Source organism: Penicillium psychrosexuale (genome assembly GCF_028828465.1).
Source record: "Penicillium psychrosexuale strain IBT 29551 chromosome Unknown utg000004l, whole genome shotgun sequence".
Lineage (NCBI taxonomy): Eukaryota > Fungi > Ascomycota > Eurotiomycetes > Eurotiales > Aspergillaceae > Penicillium > Penicillium psychrosexuale.
Genome location: NW_026643189.1, coordinates 231,218 through 247,441, shown reverse-complemented (window position 1 = coordinate 247,441; position 16,224 = coordinate 231,218). Strand labels below are relative to the sequence as shown.

General features: G+C 49.4%; 4 protein-coding genes across 4 annotated transcripts; 2 read left to right on the top strand and 2 right to left on the bottom strand.

Annotated features, from left to right (window-relative positions):
- Positions 1–1,974: 1,974 nt before the first annotated feature.
- N7518_005895 (uncharacterized protein) lies at positions 1,975–4,002 on the top strand (the record flags this gene model as incomplete). Its single annotated transcript, XM_057186822.1, has 1 exon — positions 1,975–4,002. One exon carries the CDS (start codon positions 1,975–1,977, stop codon positions 4,000–4,002), a length of 2,028 nt encoding a protein of 675 aa, XP_057038525.1.
- Positions 4,003–4,758: 756 nt separating this feature from the next.
- N7518_005894 (uncharacterized protein) lies at positions 4,759–6,324 on the bottom strand (the record flags this gene model as incomplete). The annotated part of the gene is made up of 4 exons (XM_057186821.1): positions 4,759–4,902; positions 4,962–5,750; positions 6,010–6,198; positions 6,262–6,324. 4 exons carry the CDS (start codon positions 6,322–6,324, stop codon positions 4,759–4,761), a joined length of 1,185 nt encoding a protein of 394 aa, XP_057038524.1.
- A 2,172-nt stretch (positions 6,325–8,496) lies between these two features.
- N7518_005893 (ATP-dependent Clp protease ATP-binding subunit) lies at positions 8,497–11,295 on the top strand (the record flags this gene model as incomplete). The annotated part of the gene is made up of 1 exon (XM_057186820.1): positions 8,497–11,295. One exon carries the CDS (start codon positions 8,497–8,499, stop codon positions 11,293–11,295), a length of 2,799 nt encoding a protein of 932 aa, XP_057038523.1.
- A 3,149-nt stretch (positions 11,296–14,444) lies between these two features.
- On the bottom strand, positions 14,445–15,717 carry N7518_005892 (uncharacterized protein; the record flags this gene model as incomplete). Its single annotated transcript, XM_057186819.1, has 3 exons — positions 14,445–15,240; positions 15,290–15,571; positions 15,626–15,717. The coding sequence occupies 3 exons, from the start codon at positions 15,715–15,717 to the stop codon at positions 14,445–14,447; spliced, it is 1,170 nt and encodes a 389-aa protein (XP_057038522.1).
- Between the last annotated feature and the right edge of the window lie 507 nt (positions 15,718–16,224).

Here is a 16,224-nt window from a genome sequence, read left to right as displayed (position 1 = left end):
TGTAGAGATGGTGTAAAATAGGTGTCTTCTTCCTGATTGGCTAGGCCTTCGTCCTAATTCGGTAACTCGAGTTTTACGAGTCTTCCCGATATTAAAACCAAGAAAGGGGCAGATTTTGCGTGCCAGAATGGTAATTGCCAAGCCGAAGAATTGCGTCGGCGCTCGAGCTTGCAAGGTCGGTGGATTATATTGACAAACGAGATAGGCGGAGTTGCCTGGGTCAGCAGGATATTGTGCAAGATCAAAGGGATATCTCCGTGCCAATTCCTTGGCATTCGGGTTTCTCGCTCCAATACCCGAGCCCTAATTGACGTATCGAGGGTCGGTAGTTGTGCGTAAGAACTGATCGTCTCTCTCTTGCATACCGCAGACCCTGATATTGTTGTACGTCGACTTACGCGCACAGATATACATCCCTTGTGCAAACAGGGTATATCAAAATCCCAAGGTACAACAATAATGTACCGGTAACAGACGGAAGAGGCTTTCTCCGTTCATCTCGAGCCACGACGATCATTGCCTTGTTTCGAGCCCTGCAAGTCACAGCTTCATTTGACAGAGCCAATCAGATGAATGGTCAAATATTCTGCAGGACTTTTCAGTGGTCAGTGGTAGGGCTGTTAAGTTCGCTTGAAAATTAAAAATATCATTTCAATTTCAATTTCAACGCTAAAATATCGTTTCATTTCAAAATGGGTGTATGCCTCAGGCGTAGACCCACTCTTAGTAATCCACCAATTAGATACCTTGAATTTTCAGAGAGCCAATAAGATTATCATAGCTTACTCTAAGCCTAATTAGGCCGAATACAGGCTCTTACCTACACCGCCTAGTATTCTTCTCAGACCACGTAGAGTGCTATAGCATAGGTCAAAAATATATTTCTGGTAATCTAGGTAAGAAAATGCTCCCTGTAGCCCCTATATCTAGCCACCCCGTCCTGCTTTAGGCACTCTTATATAAGGCCGAACTATACGCCGACGACATCTAATTATCCCACCCTATATCTCTAGAAGACTTATAGTCGAAGAGTCGCTCTGAGTACCACTATCGCCAGTACTACTATCGCTAGCACTACTATCGCCAGTACTACTATCGCTAGTACTACCACCGCTAGTACTATCGGTACTACCGGTAGGAGTATAGGGACTATTATCATTATTATTACTCTAGTCGTTACTCTCGCTATCTTAATGGTTTGGCGGGTTTATAAAGGGACCGTATCGCTGTGCGTGAGGACCAGCCTCTAAATAATCTATAGGGCAGCGTACGCGGTAGAATTTCCTTCCCTATCGTTACCTAAAGCAGGCATTGCAGCTGGCGATACCTTTAAGTCAGTCACAGAACCAGCCTACTAAGGTATGGTCACCTCTACGGCCAGGCTTAAGCGCGAAACGCAGTCGATACCATTACCTTAAAATCACTAGGCGTATAATCGTATTCTTACCCGCCACAATTCCGCCGTGACTTCTCTCAAGCCTTAGACTAAAAGCCTTAGTCTAGGAAATGAGCTTTCTGACTCTGAGTCTACTAGTGGGAGTAGGTGTGTTATAATAAGTGTAAAGCGTCCTTATAACTTGTGTAACTAAAAATTTACTGCCAGTTTTTCTGCCGTTTTTTTCTGCCTATATTACAATACATTACCAATATATTACTAGCGCCTTGGCGTGAAACAATTGAAAATATATTTTTAATTTTCATGAAAATTAAAAATATGTTTTCAATTCAAGATTTTGAAATTCAATTTAACAGCCCTAGTCAGTGGTCACTCGCTAGCTTGCTTCATCAGATAAGATGAAGGCCCGCTAATAACGCGGACTTCATTACGCGAGGGTGGGCCTGTGGAGGAGAGAAGTGCGCTACGGTCCTTCAGGCCTGTTTCCCCTGCAGAAGTTTTATGTATAAGTATGGCAGTGCCAGAAAATCACGGGCTCCGGTCCTTGAACTGCTGTGGTGCACTGACTCTTTTTCACTATGCATTTTCCCGCTTCAATTGCCCTGCTGGGCCTTGCCTTGCCGTCGGCTTTGGCTCTTTGCCCATATGCAGAGCAGATGAACCTTGAGAAGAGGAACACGCCCTCTCCGCATGCGCACGAACCGCGCAAGGCGGCAGCGTCTGACAAGAAGGGAATCTTCTACATGAACCGCATTGCTCCCGGGACATCAGAGCTTTATGTTGCCAATGTTGATGGCACTGATGAACGTCCTCTCCTCTCCAACTCTATCTATGAATACCATGCCACCTTTTCCCCCGATGGAGAATGGATCACCTTCACCGGAGAGCGCAATGGTGACGGTAATTCGGATATCTACCGCGTCCGGACCAACGGGTCTGACCTTGAGGAGTTGGTAGCAACCTCCTCGGTGGAAGACGGAGCCGTCGTGTCTCCGAATGGAAAACAAGTCGCCTATGTGTCCACTGCCAATGGTTACAAGGCCAACATCTGGGTCCTGGATCTGGAGAGTGGCAAGAAATGGAACCTCACAGATACCGTCTCGACTGCCGCCAATACTTCTCTTCCTGATGGCTACTTCCGCCCTTCGTGGTCTCCTGATGGCCAATGGATTGCTTTCTCGTCGGACCGTAACACTGGCTGGTACGGACATGGAGACCCGATCTTCCAAGGTGTCACCGGCTGGGAACATACACAGGAGCTGTCCATCTATGCTATCCGTCCCAATGGATCTGATTTCCGTCCCGTCGTGTCGAAGTCTGGTTACTGTCTCGGTTCGCCCAAGTGGTCGCCCGATGGCGAGCGTATTGTTTACTACGAGATGACTCGTGAGAACACCTGGAACGCTCACCGTCCTGAGTCACTCAACTCCGCCAACTCCAGCATTGTCTCCGTGGAGTTTGCCACAGGCGCTAACCGTCGTGTGGAAGCTGAGGGAACTGGCGTGAAGCTCTTCCCTCAATATCTCCCCAACGGCACTGTCGCCTACGCCGGCAAGGGTTCCGGTATCGAAGGACTCCACACCACTGCCGGTGGATACGTGAACACCACCAGCGAGATTATCCGCTCTCCTGCCTGGTCTCCAGATGGCAAGAAGGTCGTCTATGAGAAGAACGCCTGGACTATCCGTCCTATGGACAAGAAGCTGTACAGCTGGGACACGGAGTGGGAATATCGCTTCACAGACGTCTTCCCCCAGTTGTCCAGTACCAACAAGATCGCCCTGACCGAGAAGCAGCTTGGAAACTCTTCCGTTGTTTCCTTCAACGCCAACGGAACCGATGAGAGCCTTGTCTACAATGACATGGAATCCGACTTCATTGATGCAGCGTCCGTAGCCATGGGCACCGCCGGTGCCTTCAACCCAGCCTGGTCGCCCGATGGCAAGTGGGTCACCTTCGGAGTTGGCTTCTGGTTCCAAGGCCGCGCCACCGGCGGCGGCTGGCTTATGCGAGCCACTGCCAATGGCTCGTACTCCGAAGTTCTGTCCGAGAGCACCACAACCCTCAGCAGCAACAGCAGCGTGATCAACTCCGGCTTCCCCAGCTTCTCGCACGATGGCAAGAAGATCGTCTTCCGTATTTGGGGAACAAACTCCACTCTGGGCGATAGATCCCAGCTCGGACTCCGTGTTCTGGATCTGGAGACCCGCAAGACCACCGTCTTGACCAATGAGTGGGATAATCTGCCTTCCTTCTCCCCCGATGGAAAGAGAATCGTCTTCACCCGTAAGACCAGTGATTACAACTACGATATCTGCACTATGCGTCCTGATGGATCCGATGTCAAGGTCCTCACTAGCAGTGGTGCTAATGATGCTCATGCCATCTGGACTTGGGATGGTCGCATTGCCTACTCTTCCGGCATGTTCGGCTTCCAGTACGAGTGTGCTCTCTATGATCAGACTTTCCAACCTTATGGTCAGGTGGTCGTGATGAATGCCGATGGCTCAAATAAGCGTGTGCTTACTGATTCGATCTGGGAGGACTCGATGCCTCTCTATGTGCCAAACAGTGCCCTCAAGGCTAACGCCAAGGTTCACAAATAGGCGCGCACCACTGCCCCAGACGGCCATGCTGCTAGCAGACTTGACCTTTATCTATTAATTTCGGTACTTGAAAGAATACCTGGTCATATTTGTACTTCAAGTGATATGTTGACACGTCGAAAATTTTATGATTCTATTAGCTTGAATATTAGCAATGACTGTGGCGCTTGTACGACTCGAAATCCTTGCCTTTCTTATAGGAGTAGTTGTATTTCTCAGACGCCCTCCGAATAGATCTAACGGGGCTGCCAAGGGAAGGGAAGTACCCGGACGAATAACCTGAGGCAGAAACGGTCTCAACACTTAGGCCAAGACAACCTCAACCCAATTCGATGCTTCTGGACTTTCCGTTTATGTTTTGGAATGTGTTGACGAGACCTTGATAGGCAGGTACAGTGTAAAGTAATGAAAGGGAGGAAAGAGCTACGGAGTACTGGCCTAATAATTTATGGATGGCCCAAATAGGAAGCTACTGCCGGAAGTAAATATCAACCTCAGGCTAATAGGACACTGTCAATAGCCAGTACTTATATCTTAAGCTAACTAAACTTGAAAATCCAGCAAGTAGCTATAACATTGGCCAAATGGAACAAAGAACATACGCAATACGCAAGATCGTCATGGTCATCAACCAATCCCCGTGGAGATGGCGCCATCCGTACCAAATCGTTCTCATAAGAAATAATATGGGGTAGGTTCCCCCTTGTCTCCCTTCTTTCTCTTCTTTCCCTTCCATTCTCATTTCACTTATTTCTTCTAGACCTTCACGACAAATGACTTGAGGTACAGATAGTCGGCCATGTTGGTGTCGACGGTTCGGCGGATGAGAGCAGCCTGCTTCTCACCGTACTTCTTCTGCCACTCGGCGTCAAACTGTTCCTCAGTCTTGACGGCACGTTTCTATGAACAGTGTTAGTCCAAAGTCCCAATACCCCCACATCAATGACCAAAAAACTCACATGAGTTCTCTGCTCTAGAGCCTTCGACTCAATAGCATCATTATGGAATCCACGCCACTTCTCGAACGCATTCCGAGCAACAGCATGTTCCTCCTCGTTATCCCAAAACAGCATTTCCGGACGGTACGGCAAACCAACACTGTTACAGAAAGCCTCAATGGTCTTCGCCGGCTCATCGAGCATATCGTCCGCATCGATAACACACACCTCAACACCAGTCGGCGCCTGCGCATCAGTCTGGGCGTTCAACTCCGGGCGCGTTGCAACCCGGGGCCCGACCAATCCAGTATCTCGCAGATAATCGAAGTGCCGGCGGAGCTCGTCGTACCCGGCCTCCAGCGGGTCGTAGTTGTGGAACCCGGTCACCTCGTCTAGAGGTGGGATCGTGCACCGCAGGTACGACGGCACGCTGTAGTGCGGGTCACGGATTAGGAATGCCCAGTGGAACTTCTCTTGCAGCTCGCGAGGCATCACCGTTGGGTTTCCCCGCTCTGCGGGCGTGTCGTACGGGTAGGGTTCCTTGGATGTTCCATTGGTGTGACCGTTCACACCGTTCGTCGTGCCGTTGGTTCCATTCGAGGCTCCGTTGACCCCGTTGGTGTGACCGTTTGGCGTAACAGAGTGGCCGTTGGTGTGAGTGCCGTTGGCACCGTTCACACCGTTGGCCGTCGAATCGCCGTCGGTGCCGACTCCTCGCTTAACGCGCAGTAGAGACGGGGCAATGCTGGCGGGCTGACCATTCGGTGGAAGCAAATAGTGGTCGATATCTTTGATGAAGACTCTCTTTCCCTGCAACAAGGTAAGTATCCCCTCAAAAAGTGCGAACATTCCATTCCGCCGTGCGGATATCCATGGTCAATATTTTGGAGCCAGTGTGTGATCTACAGTTGTAGAGGGGGACAAATTGTCTCGGGCTACATCTGTGCAAGATAACAAAAGTAAACAGGTAAGGGATCTTCCCTCATGTTCGATCCACAAGGAGAACATGAAGAGCATTACGAGGGGATGGATAAGAACGCGAGAGACTTCGCAGAAAGAAGGGTCGGACCTGTGTAGCTTCTCGCTCCAGCCTTTCCATCACGGTACTATATGTTGAGTTGGCGAATCCACTATCCACGCGTTCTTGCGCATGTTCATCGCCTGCGAACCGGCTAGATAGGCGCTCTGGGCCATAATAGAATGCATCACCGAACGGCTCGTGGACACATTGGATAATATCTCGCTGAGTCATGAACACCTGCAGGCCATTAGATATGTGTTTAGAATAAATTGGTTATCCAAATCTCTCGGGATCTCTTACTCGTTCGAAGGCCGTCGAGCATGCTCGCGGATGCGTAGCCACAAAGATCGGCTTGTCTGACATATTGTATGCGGTGCAATGATTTAATACTGACCGAGATAACTGTAACCTGCAGGTTCAGTCTCAGCAAAAGTCAACAAAGGTAATTGTAAATAAACGTGCAGTGGATCTCACGTTCTGATCAATTAAAGCAGGGATAATTCAAATCCAACCGTTGAAGCTGTGGCGAAACAGAAAATTTCTGGTTTGGGTGGCGGGTCTTTTCTTCACAAACGTACAGCGAATGTGAGAGCTTTCTAGTTGTCTCAGCTGCAACTATGGCGTTAGAATAATGAGAAAGAGATGCAGAAGGGGGGGGGGGTTAAAACTCTTTATATGAACAAATGACATAGGTACCAGGTTTAATGGCCGATTTGGTTTGATTTCATTGGTTTTCAGGGAGCCTTCGGGATGCGGAGAGCTACCAGAGTTGGATTCTTAGTTTGACCTTGGAAAAATGGAAAAGAAATGAAAAATATGTAATTATGGAGGCAGATCTACGAATTAGCTAGTTAGCCCAGGCATTTTACGTATAAGCTAGCTTGTAACTAGTATAGCATGGTCCGTCCTTGTAGTACATAGTAGGATTGTTATAGTAGTACTTCGTATTGATGTGGTACATGTAGCACTGCATACCATGCACGGAGTACATAACACATATGCAATCTTATCCATTGGCTTCATTGGCTTCAACATGCCTCCTAGGCAAGGGAGCAATATTGAAATCATGAACGCCATAAAGCCTCCTGCCCCTCTCTGCCCCGCAGAAACCTTTCCGCTTCTATTTTTCCTCGTCCCCTCTCCAGCCAAGGAGACACGAAACAAAAAATCTCAAGACCACCTCCCGTGATGAAACGGCCAATGGGACAACACCTTGTGGACAGTCGTGTGGATCGATCTTCAATTCTGGATGCGTTGACCTGGAACAAGTGTCCACCATCCACGGCCCAGTCGTCTCTTAGCTTCTCATCTGAGACGGTACTCCTCTCGCATGCAGCCCGGTGAAAGTCGATTTCCTAGACGGTGCTTATTCCAAAGGCACAGATAAAGCGTGTATAAAAATCCCTCGGCCTAGTCTGAGCAGGTACTTGCAAGGGGGAGGTCTGATCCCGGGGCAAGGTTCCAGATCGATTTCTTCGAATTTTAATTGCTCTGCGGAGATCCCACCTGACGTCATTCACTAGCTGTGGGATATTTTCTGTCGGCTATCGTGGAACACGATATAAAAACGCAAGCGACGCATGGCAGAAGCCTGCCAGAAGGTAACTGCTGCTATGTAAATGGTGCCTGGCTGCCACATCGATTGTTCATATTTGGACTTTTGCGGGTAAGAGGAGCCGGTGGAACTGGGTTGTTTCAATGCTCCACTGCAAGGCACGCAAGCTCGAAGGAGCATCAATGCCGAATCATCTTTCTAACGTGGAGAGCCTGAACATCCAAGGGTTCTGGTTTGCGCGATTTAACCTTCCAAGAATCCGAGAATGCTGACCTCATCTCGGAACGGATAGGGCTGAGGTCAGCAACCCCATTGTCACGCGTGTCACGTGGCCATCACGTGGCCATATCATCACGTGAGATATGTTATCACGTGTCTCTATCATCCGCTTCACGTGAGCTGACTTTAACATGTCATGTGCCAGTACAATCTGCCAGGCGGTAGGGAGCATTGCTTGGAATGTGCCGTTGAGTATGACATTTGGCAATTCCGTACAATCTGTTGCCTCGTGCAAATAAGGCTTAATTGACTATTTATGGATCGACAACATTGGCCCCGGGAAACCTTACCTTATAAAATAAGGCGGTAATTGACTGACTAGTTATAGTGCATGCGTGTCGCAAAATGTAAGTGTCATTGAGTGTCCATAGTTACTATGGATTAATGGTTTCTCCGGCATCTCCGATTTTCGGCGTTTGTTCGGAAACATCAGGCAATATCTGGCACCGTCAGGCAATGTCAGGCAGCTTCTGGAAGGCGGTGGAAACGAGTAGTGACGACATGGATGTGGTGGCAGCTTCGGGCACCCCGCGCGGTAGAGTATATGAACTAGCCTCTCGTCCTTCAAGTCACTCATTCTCAAGTCTACTCACTCAATTACTTTCTACTCTTACACCACTGCTACAATCCCCTTCGGGATATCAGTGCATCTATTCAGTGCATCTAAACCTAATTGGTATTACCCCACTCTTCCGTTCAAAATGAACGGCGTCCAATTCACAGATCGGGCCAACAAGGCCCTGCTGGACTCCAGCGGCCTCTGCGAGCAATATGCACACTCCCAGATCATGCCTCTTCACTTGGCAGTCGCATTGCTCAACCCCTCCCCAGATGAGTCTCAAGATCAACAGACTCCTTCTGGTGCCCACGCCTCCCACGATTCCTCCGCCGCCCCTCTCTTCCGCCAGGTCGTTGAACGAGCCCACGGCGACCCTCAACTCCTTGATCGATCGCTGATGAAGCTATTGGTCCGCCTGCCCAGTCAAGACCCTCCTCCAGAGAACCCCAGTGTTTCTCCCCAACTCTCCAAAGTTATTCGGGCAGCCACCGATTTGTCGAAAACACAAAAGGACAGCTTCGTCGCAGTTGATCATCTCATCCAGTCTGTTTGCCAGGATTCACAAGTTCAGCGTGCGCTGGGCGATGCCAATATTCCCAACCTCAAGTTGATCGATACTGCTATCCAGCAAATTCGCGGTACAAAGCGGGTCGACTCCAAGACCGCCGATGCCGAAGGCGAGAATGAGAACCTGAAGAAGTTCACCATTGATATGACTGCCTTGGCTCGTGAGGGCAAGATCGATCCGGTTATTGGCCGAGAGGAGGAAATCCGTCGTGTCATTCGTATTCTCAGTCGCCGCACGAAGAACAATCCTGTGCTCATTGGTGAGCCTGGTGTCGGTAAGACCACCATTGTCGAAGGTCTTGCTCGCCGTATTGTAAACGCCGATATCCCTGCCAACCTTGCTCAGTGCCGTCTTCTTTCTCTCGATGTCGGTTCCCTGGTTGCGGGCAGCAAATACCGCGGTGAATTTGAAGAACGTATGAAGGGTGTCCTCAAGGAAATCGAAGATTCCAAGGATACCATTCTCCTCTTCGTCGATGAGATCCACCTGCTTATGGGCGCGGGTTCTAGCGGCGAAGGCGGTATGGACGCTGCCAACCTTCTCAAGCCCATGCTGGCTCGTGGCCAATTGCATTGTATTGGTGCCACGACTCTCTCTGAATACCGCAAGTATATCGAGAAGGATCAGGCTTTCGAGCGACGATTCCAGCAGGTCCTTGTTAAGGAGCCTACAGTCCCAGAGACCATCTCTATTCTTCGTGGTCTGAAGGAAAAATACGAGGCCCACCACGGTGTCAACATTCTCGATGGAGCTATCGTCGCTGCCGCCACTCTCGCATCTCGCTACCTGACAGCTCGTCGACTCCCCGATTCTGCGGTCGATTTGATTGATGAGGCTGCAGCTGCAGTCCGAGTCACTCGCGAGTCCGAGCCAGAAGCCCTCGACACACTGGAAAGAAAGGCCCGCCAGCTTCAAATTGAAATTCACGCCCTTGGTCGTGAGCAAGACGAAGCATCCAAGGCTCGTCTCGAGGCCGCCAAGCAGGAAGCTGCCAATGTTGGCGAGGAGCTTCGGCCGATGCGCGAGAAGTACGAAAATGAGAAGAAGCGCAGCCGCGAAGTGCAGGAGGCCAAGATCAAGCTTGATTCTCTCAAGGTCAAGCGTGACGAAGCCGAGCGCTTGGGCGATACCCAGACCGCTGCTGATCTCGAATACTACGCCATTCCGGAAACCAAAGCTCTCATCGAGCGTCTGGAGACTGAGCGGGCCAAGGCTGATGCTGAACGTCGCGCTCAAGCGGGCGACTCTGGTGAAGCACTCCTTGCCGATGCAGTTGGTCCCGATCAAATCAATGAAATCGTTGGCCGCTGGACCGGTATCCCTGTCAACAGACTCAAGACCACTGAAAAGGACAAGCTGCTCAACATGGAGAAATACCTTTCCAAGGTTGTTGTTGGTCAGAAGGAAGCTGTTGTTTCGGTCTCCAACGCCATTCGCTTGCAGCGCTCGGGTCTCAGTAACCCTAACTCGCCTCCCAGCTTCTTGTTCTGTGGTCCCTCCGGTACCGGTAAGACACTGCTCACAAAAGCGCTTGCCGAATTCTTGTTCGATGATCCAAAGGCAATGATCCGGTTCGATATGTCCGAGTACCAAGAGCGACACTCGCTCAGCCGTATGATCGGTGCACCCCCCGGATACGTTGGCCACGACGCCGGTGGCCAACTTACCGAAAGCCTGCGTCGCCGCCCATTCTCGATCTTGCTCTTCGATGAGGTCGAGAAGGCCGCAAAGGAAGTCCTCACTGTCCTCCTACAGCTTATGGATGATGGCCGTATCACCGACGGCCAGGGCCGTGTCGTCGACGCAAAGAACTGCATCGTCGTCATGACCTCCAACTTGGGTGCTCAATATCTCTCCCGCCCGACTACCAAGGACGGTCGCATCGAGCCCCAGACCCGCGAGTTGGTGATGAACGCTCTGCGCGACTACTTCCTGCCGGAGTTCCTCAACCGTATCTCCAGCACCGTCATCTTCAACCGTCTCACAAGGCGGGAGATTCGCAAGATTGTGGACCTCCGCCTTTCCGAGGTGCAGAAGCGGCTCGATAACAACGAGCGCAATGTTACTATCGAATGTAGCGACGAAGTCAAGGACTACCTCGGCGCAGCAGGCTACTCCCCAGCCTACGGTGCTCGTCCCTTGGGCCGACTCATCGAGCGCGAAATCCTCAACCGTCTTGCTGTGCTCATTCTGCGCGGAAGCATCAAGGATGGCGAGGTCGCCCATGTTGTCATGCGCGACAGTCGCATCGATGTCTTGCCTAATCACGATCTTGGCGAGGCTAGTGAGATGAGCGATGATGAAATGATGGACGAGGATGATCTTGACGCTGAGATGGCTGATAACCCCGTCTCGCCTGATCTGTACGATTAAACAGATCGGTTTTCTTAAATTTGTTATGCTAAAACGCGAAACGCACTGGTACATGACTTTCTCATGATTTTGTTTTTCAGCTTTGTTTACGTTCGCACGGCGTTGCAGTGTCTCTTCGCATTTTCTTTTCATGTACTTATGTAGCCTTCGCAGGGTGGATACGTCCCGAGTCGAAGGCTTATTAGCCTCGACAATCATGTTAATAGATTTCTCTTTCAAAATTCAACCAAAATTATGTGTACTTCAAAACCTATTGTAGATCAAAGTAATTACACACTCGGGCCACATGGTAGTTGAATGAGTTCTGAATGAGACAGCTAAACTATGTTGTAGTCATAACTACATCACACTAATTAGGTGTATCGACTTCATAGATCTTGCAGGAAGAACACATGATGGTGAGGTTGGTATGCTTCCGTTGCACTGATAGAATGTGAACATCCGACATAGGTATAGAAGGTCGCGAGTATCTCAAAATTCCAGAGACGACTTGGGATATATGTAACCCTGTGGAAGGGTGGAAATAGATTGTAGACGACGTGCTTATCTCAAAATCGGGTTTTACTTACCCTCGGTGCTCTGTCCAAGTGCTGAGATGTAGCCGGCCTTGGTCTTGACCAGAGCGGGTGTCCTATAATATCGGGTCTACTTCATTTTTTGATATCTAAATGACAACAAACTCTCTTACACTTGAAAGTAAGTTCAATAAACGGAGACAACAAGAGTCTATCATTTTTGTGTCTTCTAGCCTCAATCATACGCAAGATTAAGTCAATACCATTCAGTCTGTGTATACGTTTTAAAGATTTGTGAATATATATTGAAGGTTGTGAGTAGCTATGCCAGAAATCATTCCGTAGTATATATTTCGCCCCGGGACCCTTCATGGATAACGCAACCTTATCCAAGACATTTATTTAGACTTCAAGGTGGACTTTGCTTATATGGATGCTCCCAAGGTTGAGTTTCTAAGATATATTTCTGTTATATTGTAAACTCGCACTATTGAGGGGTTTCGAATAGAACTTTGGTCGAGAAAGATTGGACCAAATGTCGCACGTGATAACCACATTCAACCTTTTAATACGAGACATTCGCGGCGAACGAAGAACCGTTCCTACCTAGAGACTACTCATGCATGTCTGAGACGCAGCTAGAGCGAAGGCAAACCGCCCTGAAATTCGCCACCATGGATGTTGTAATGTTACATGATTCTTTGCCAACCCTGCATATGCACGGCGTTCTCCGTACCTGAAGGCTGAATCAACGGGCAAAGCTCCTATTTAGGTGAGCATCCCCGCAGCTATCCAAACTGTAAGCGAGAGGTTAAGCCTGGGCAACTTTGTATGCAAATAGAGAGTGGGCCCATAAACTCAGAGCAGAGCGCGCCAGCACATACAACATACGGAGTAGCCGCGATCGAAGGGCGAGGTCTTGGTCTTGGTGGGGTCAAGCGGGTTACGCCGAAGCAGAGAAGAGAAGAAAGGCGAAAAGAAAAACAGCGAAAAGGAAATGAATAGCGCACTTGCTGAAAAAGGAAAGGAAAAGGCAAATTACCTCCTTATTAGGAAAAGATAAACTGTTATATACATAGTACTCGGCTGAACGGGGCCCACTATGGTACGGAGTAGATACAACATAGTGTACGGAGTACAATCAAATGATAGGAGGAGAGTACGACATACGAGTATAATCATGCAAGTACCGAGGCCGTTGGACTAACTTTGCGAGTGAACCCCTCCAGCACATGGCAGAAGTCTAATATAGCAGATTATCCGTGCAGCTTACTAGAATAGGGGTAGCTATCGGCTTATCACTCAAAAATGAGGCCGAAGACACGTGGTTTAGGGTTTAAACGTCTAGCAGAAGGGCTTATATCTCTGCCGGACTCCGTTAATTACGAGATATAAGATACATCATAACTATATTGTAAGGAAGTTGACGGCTCAAGGTTTCCTGCAAGGTTGGGTCGCCGAAACTCAGTTGAAACTCAGATTTATTAGACTGACGCGGCTTACGGTCGACTGAAATAGTTCACATTTACTCCGTAGACAGTCTTCTAATAATACGCCATACACAGTATCCATTGCAATTCCAAACACAAAGGGTACCTCGGGAGCACAAGCAGATACTATGACCGACGACAATTGCTAATTGCTCCATTTTTCCCTTATCACGTCACATCCCGAGGTCTCTCCAGTCTCCACGCAGATCCCGTTGTTCGGGAGAGCTTGAGCTTCGTCCACGGTAGTGCGCACTGCGCAGTGGACTGGTGGCTTTGGCCAGGGTCCTGGATTTGGTATGGTGGGGTATCCATGAACACATCCACTTGGATATTGCTCGGTCAAGCATTTGCCCTCATATCTTTGGCTTTCGGGTCCCAGTCTTTTTCTTTCGTATCAGATTTTTTCCAAGATTCATGTGCCGATCGACTGTGGGGTGGGAACCTTGAGGAACGATTTTTCGGTTGAGATTTCGGCTGATATTTCGGTTGATCCTAAGGTTTCGCTTTTTTTCTCGGGTCACGACGTGATTTCGGACGGTGGTCTTCCGGGTAGTATGTATATAGCCTGTGACTGATTCAAGGATGATGTAGTTAGTTACTAGTTAGTTACTCCGTGCGGCTTGGCCTAAGCGCTGATAGTCAACCATCTTGGCTTTGCATGGCTGCGACGCCACACTGGTTGTCGGAACCGGGGATACGTGCTTTTCTAGAAAGACGCCCGAGCCATATCCGCCAGTTCACCAAATCCCTGCAGAGTTCTTCGGACGTAGGCTAAGCTCTTCGCCGACAAGATCGGCGTCTGGATGCAAGGGGCCGGGAGATCGGCGGGCTGTGATGGAATGTATTCCAAGGTTGCATCTTTGAAAAGTGGTTAGCTCGGGGTTTTGGACATCGGTGGGACTGGAAGGTGAGATGTGTGGAAATGACAGTGGAGATTATAGTTAATGGGATACGCAATTCAACCGAGACTCCAAGGAAAACTCTATATCCAGAGAAAAAAGATATGCACAATTAGTGTCTAGAAGTAAATATGTACAGACAAAATAGAGACAATATATAGGACTGGGTATTAAGCCCTCGGGGACTTCGTGGATTCGTAAGAAAAACAGAACGACAACGTTCTCAGTGTAGAGTCGATTAAAGATTAAACATCCTCGCGGGCGCGGGTGATACGCGAAGTATTCACCTCATAATCCGACGGCCGCGAGTCCCGCTCCACCGTAACCGTGATATCCTGACGAATGCGCAAAGCGCGAGCCGAGCCATCGTCGCTGCTCGCCCGCCCCTCGCTGATACTGGCATCGGAAGCAGTCGCCTTTTGCGGGGTAATCGTAGTGGTGCCCTCGAATTCTTGCATGCCGAAGTCGCCTGAGCGCGTATGGCTGGGCGGGCCATAGGGAGGCAGGTGGGAGCCACCCTTGCTGGTCCAGGGCCCGGACTTGTAGCGGTCGGTGCCGCGCCTGGAGCCCCCGGTCCAGCTCTTGAGGGCGGGGAAGACGTCGCGGAGCAGTGACCAGACGAGCGGCAGGTTGGTGACTAGAATGGCGACGGTGGCTTCGCGGAAATACCAGTTCATGTAGACGTAGGAGATCAGTGATGGGACGAGGCAGTACACCTTGTTCAGGACGGCAGCGACAATGACGAAGATGCCCATGCCGAAGAGGATAGTCAGGATCAGCTTTTGCTTGAGCGGGACGCGGACCTGGACTAGCATGGGAATGGCGATGAGGAGCATGAATACGTCGGCAGAGATTGAGATGCAGCCCTGCACGATTTCGTAGTACTGGTAAGATGAGCATTGGTAGTCTGGCTCTGGGACGACGGCCCAGTAGTCTTTTAATGGGTGGCAGAGTAGGAAGAGTGACAGTTCGGTTGCGACGAAGCCTAATCCGACGTAGATCGAGACATAGTTGATCCAACGCTTCTGCTTTAATCCTTCACTGTATTGGCGTTAGAAAAGAGCATGCTCCCAATCGAGATTCAACATACGTGATACGCGCATAGATCACCAGCATGCATGCTTTCAAACTCCAGATGCAAAGAATAAAGGAATGTTCCGACACAAAGACCCATTTGCTACCGCGCACTCGTTCCGCGATGATTTTATCCGTTAACGATTTTCTGTCCTCCTCGGTCATGAGATTTGACCCCCCACCGGAGGCGACTTGATTTAAAGCGACACATAGTATTGTATACCAGACTACCGAGAAGAGCATAAGATAGTCGTCGGTCTGGAGATTGCGCATGCCTAAACGTCGAAAACGAGCAATCCTGTCGAAGATCTTTGTCAGTGTTGTATAGTATGATGTTCAATTACCATCTTACCATCGCAAGACGGCACCCAGTACGCCGACAGCATACAGAGCCCACGTCTCATGGGCGAATTCCAAGGCGAAGTGGCCTCCTAAGCCAGACATTACCGCTGGCCTTTTCGAATAGAGGTTAACGGGATCTTAGAGTGAAACGAGATTCGAGAGGCGCGCTCACATTTTATGAGAGTAGCGGGGATATGCAATATTAAGTATAGAGTTCCAGCTCCTGCATAAGCCGCCGATTGTACGACAAGATAGGAAACGCGTTAGAACCTTCGAAGTATGCTGAATGATAGCCTTGAAGGTACAAGGTTTGGCAAGATGCAGAGGATAAAACGCCAATCAACTCAAGATACAGGACATATCGCCATTGGATAGTGGGGGCTTGGATGGCAAGTTGGTTCCTTGGATCGGAAGAGTCTGGGAAATTGCTTTCATTGCTGCATTCTGATTTGTAACAATTTTGCCATTGGTCCACTTTACCGTTGCATAGGGAATTTCCATGTAAGGTGTAAGTTCAGCTGTTTTACATTTTATAGGCCTTTATAACCGAGGATATTCAGGCTGAATTTTCCTGAGAGATCCACCTTCTGCACTGGGAGACATAAGCAC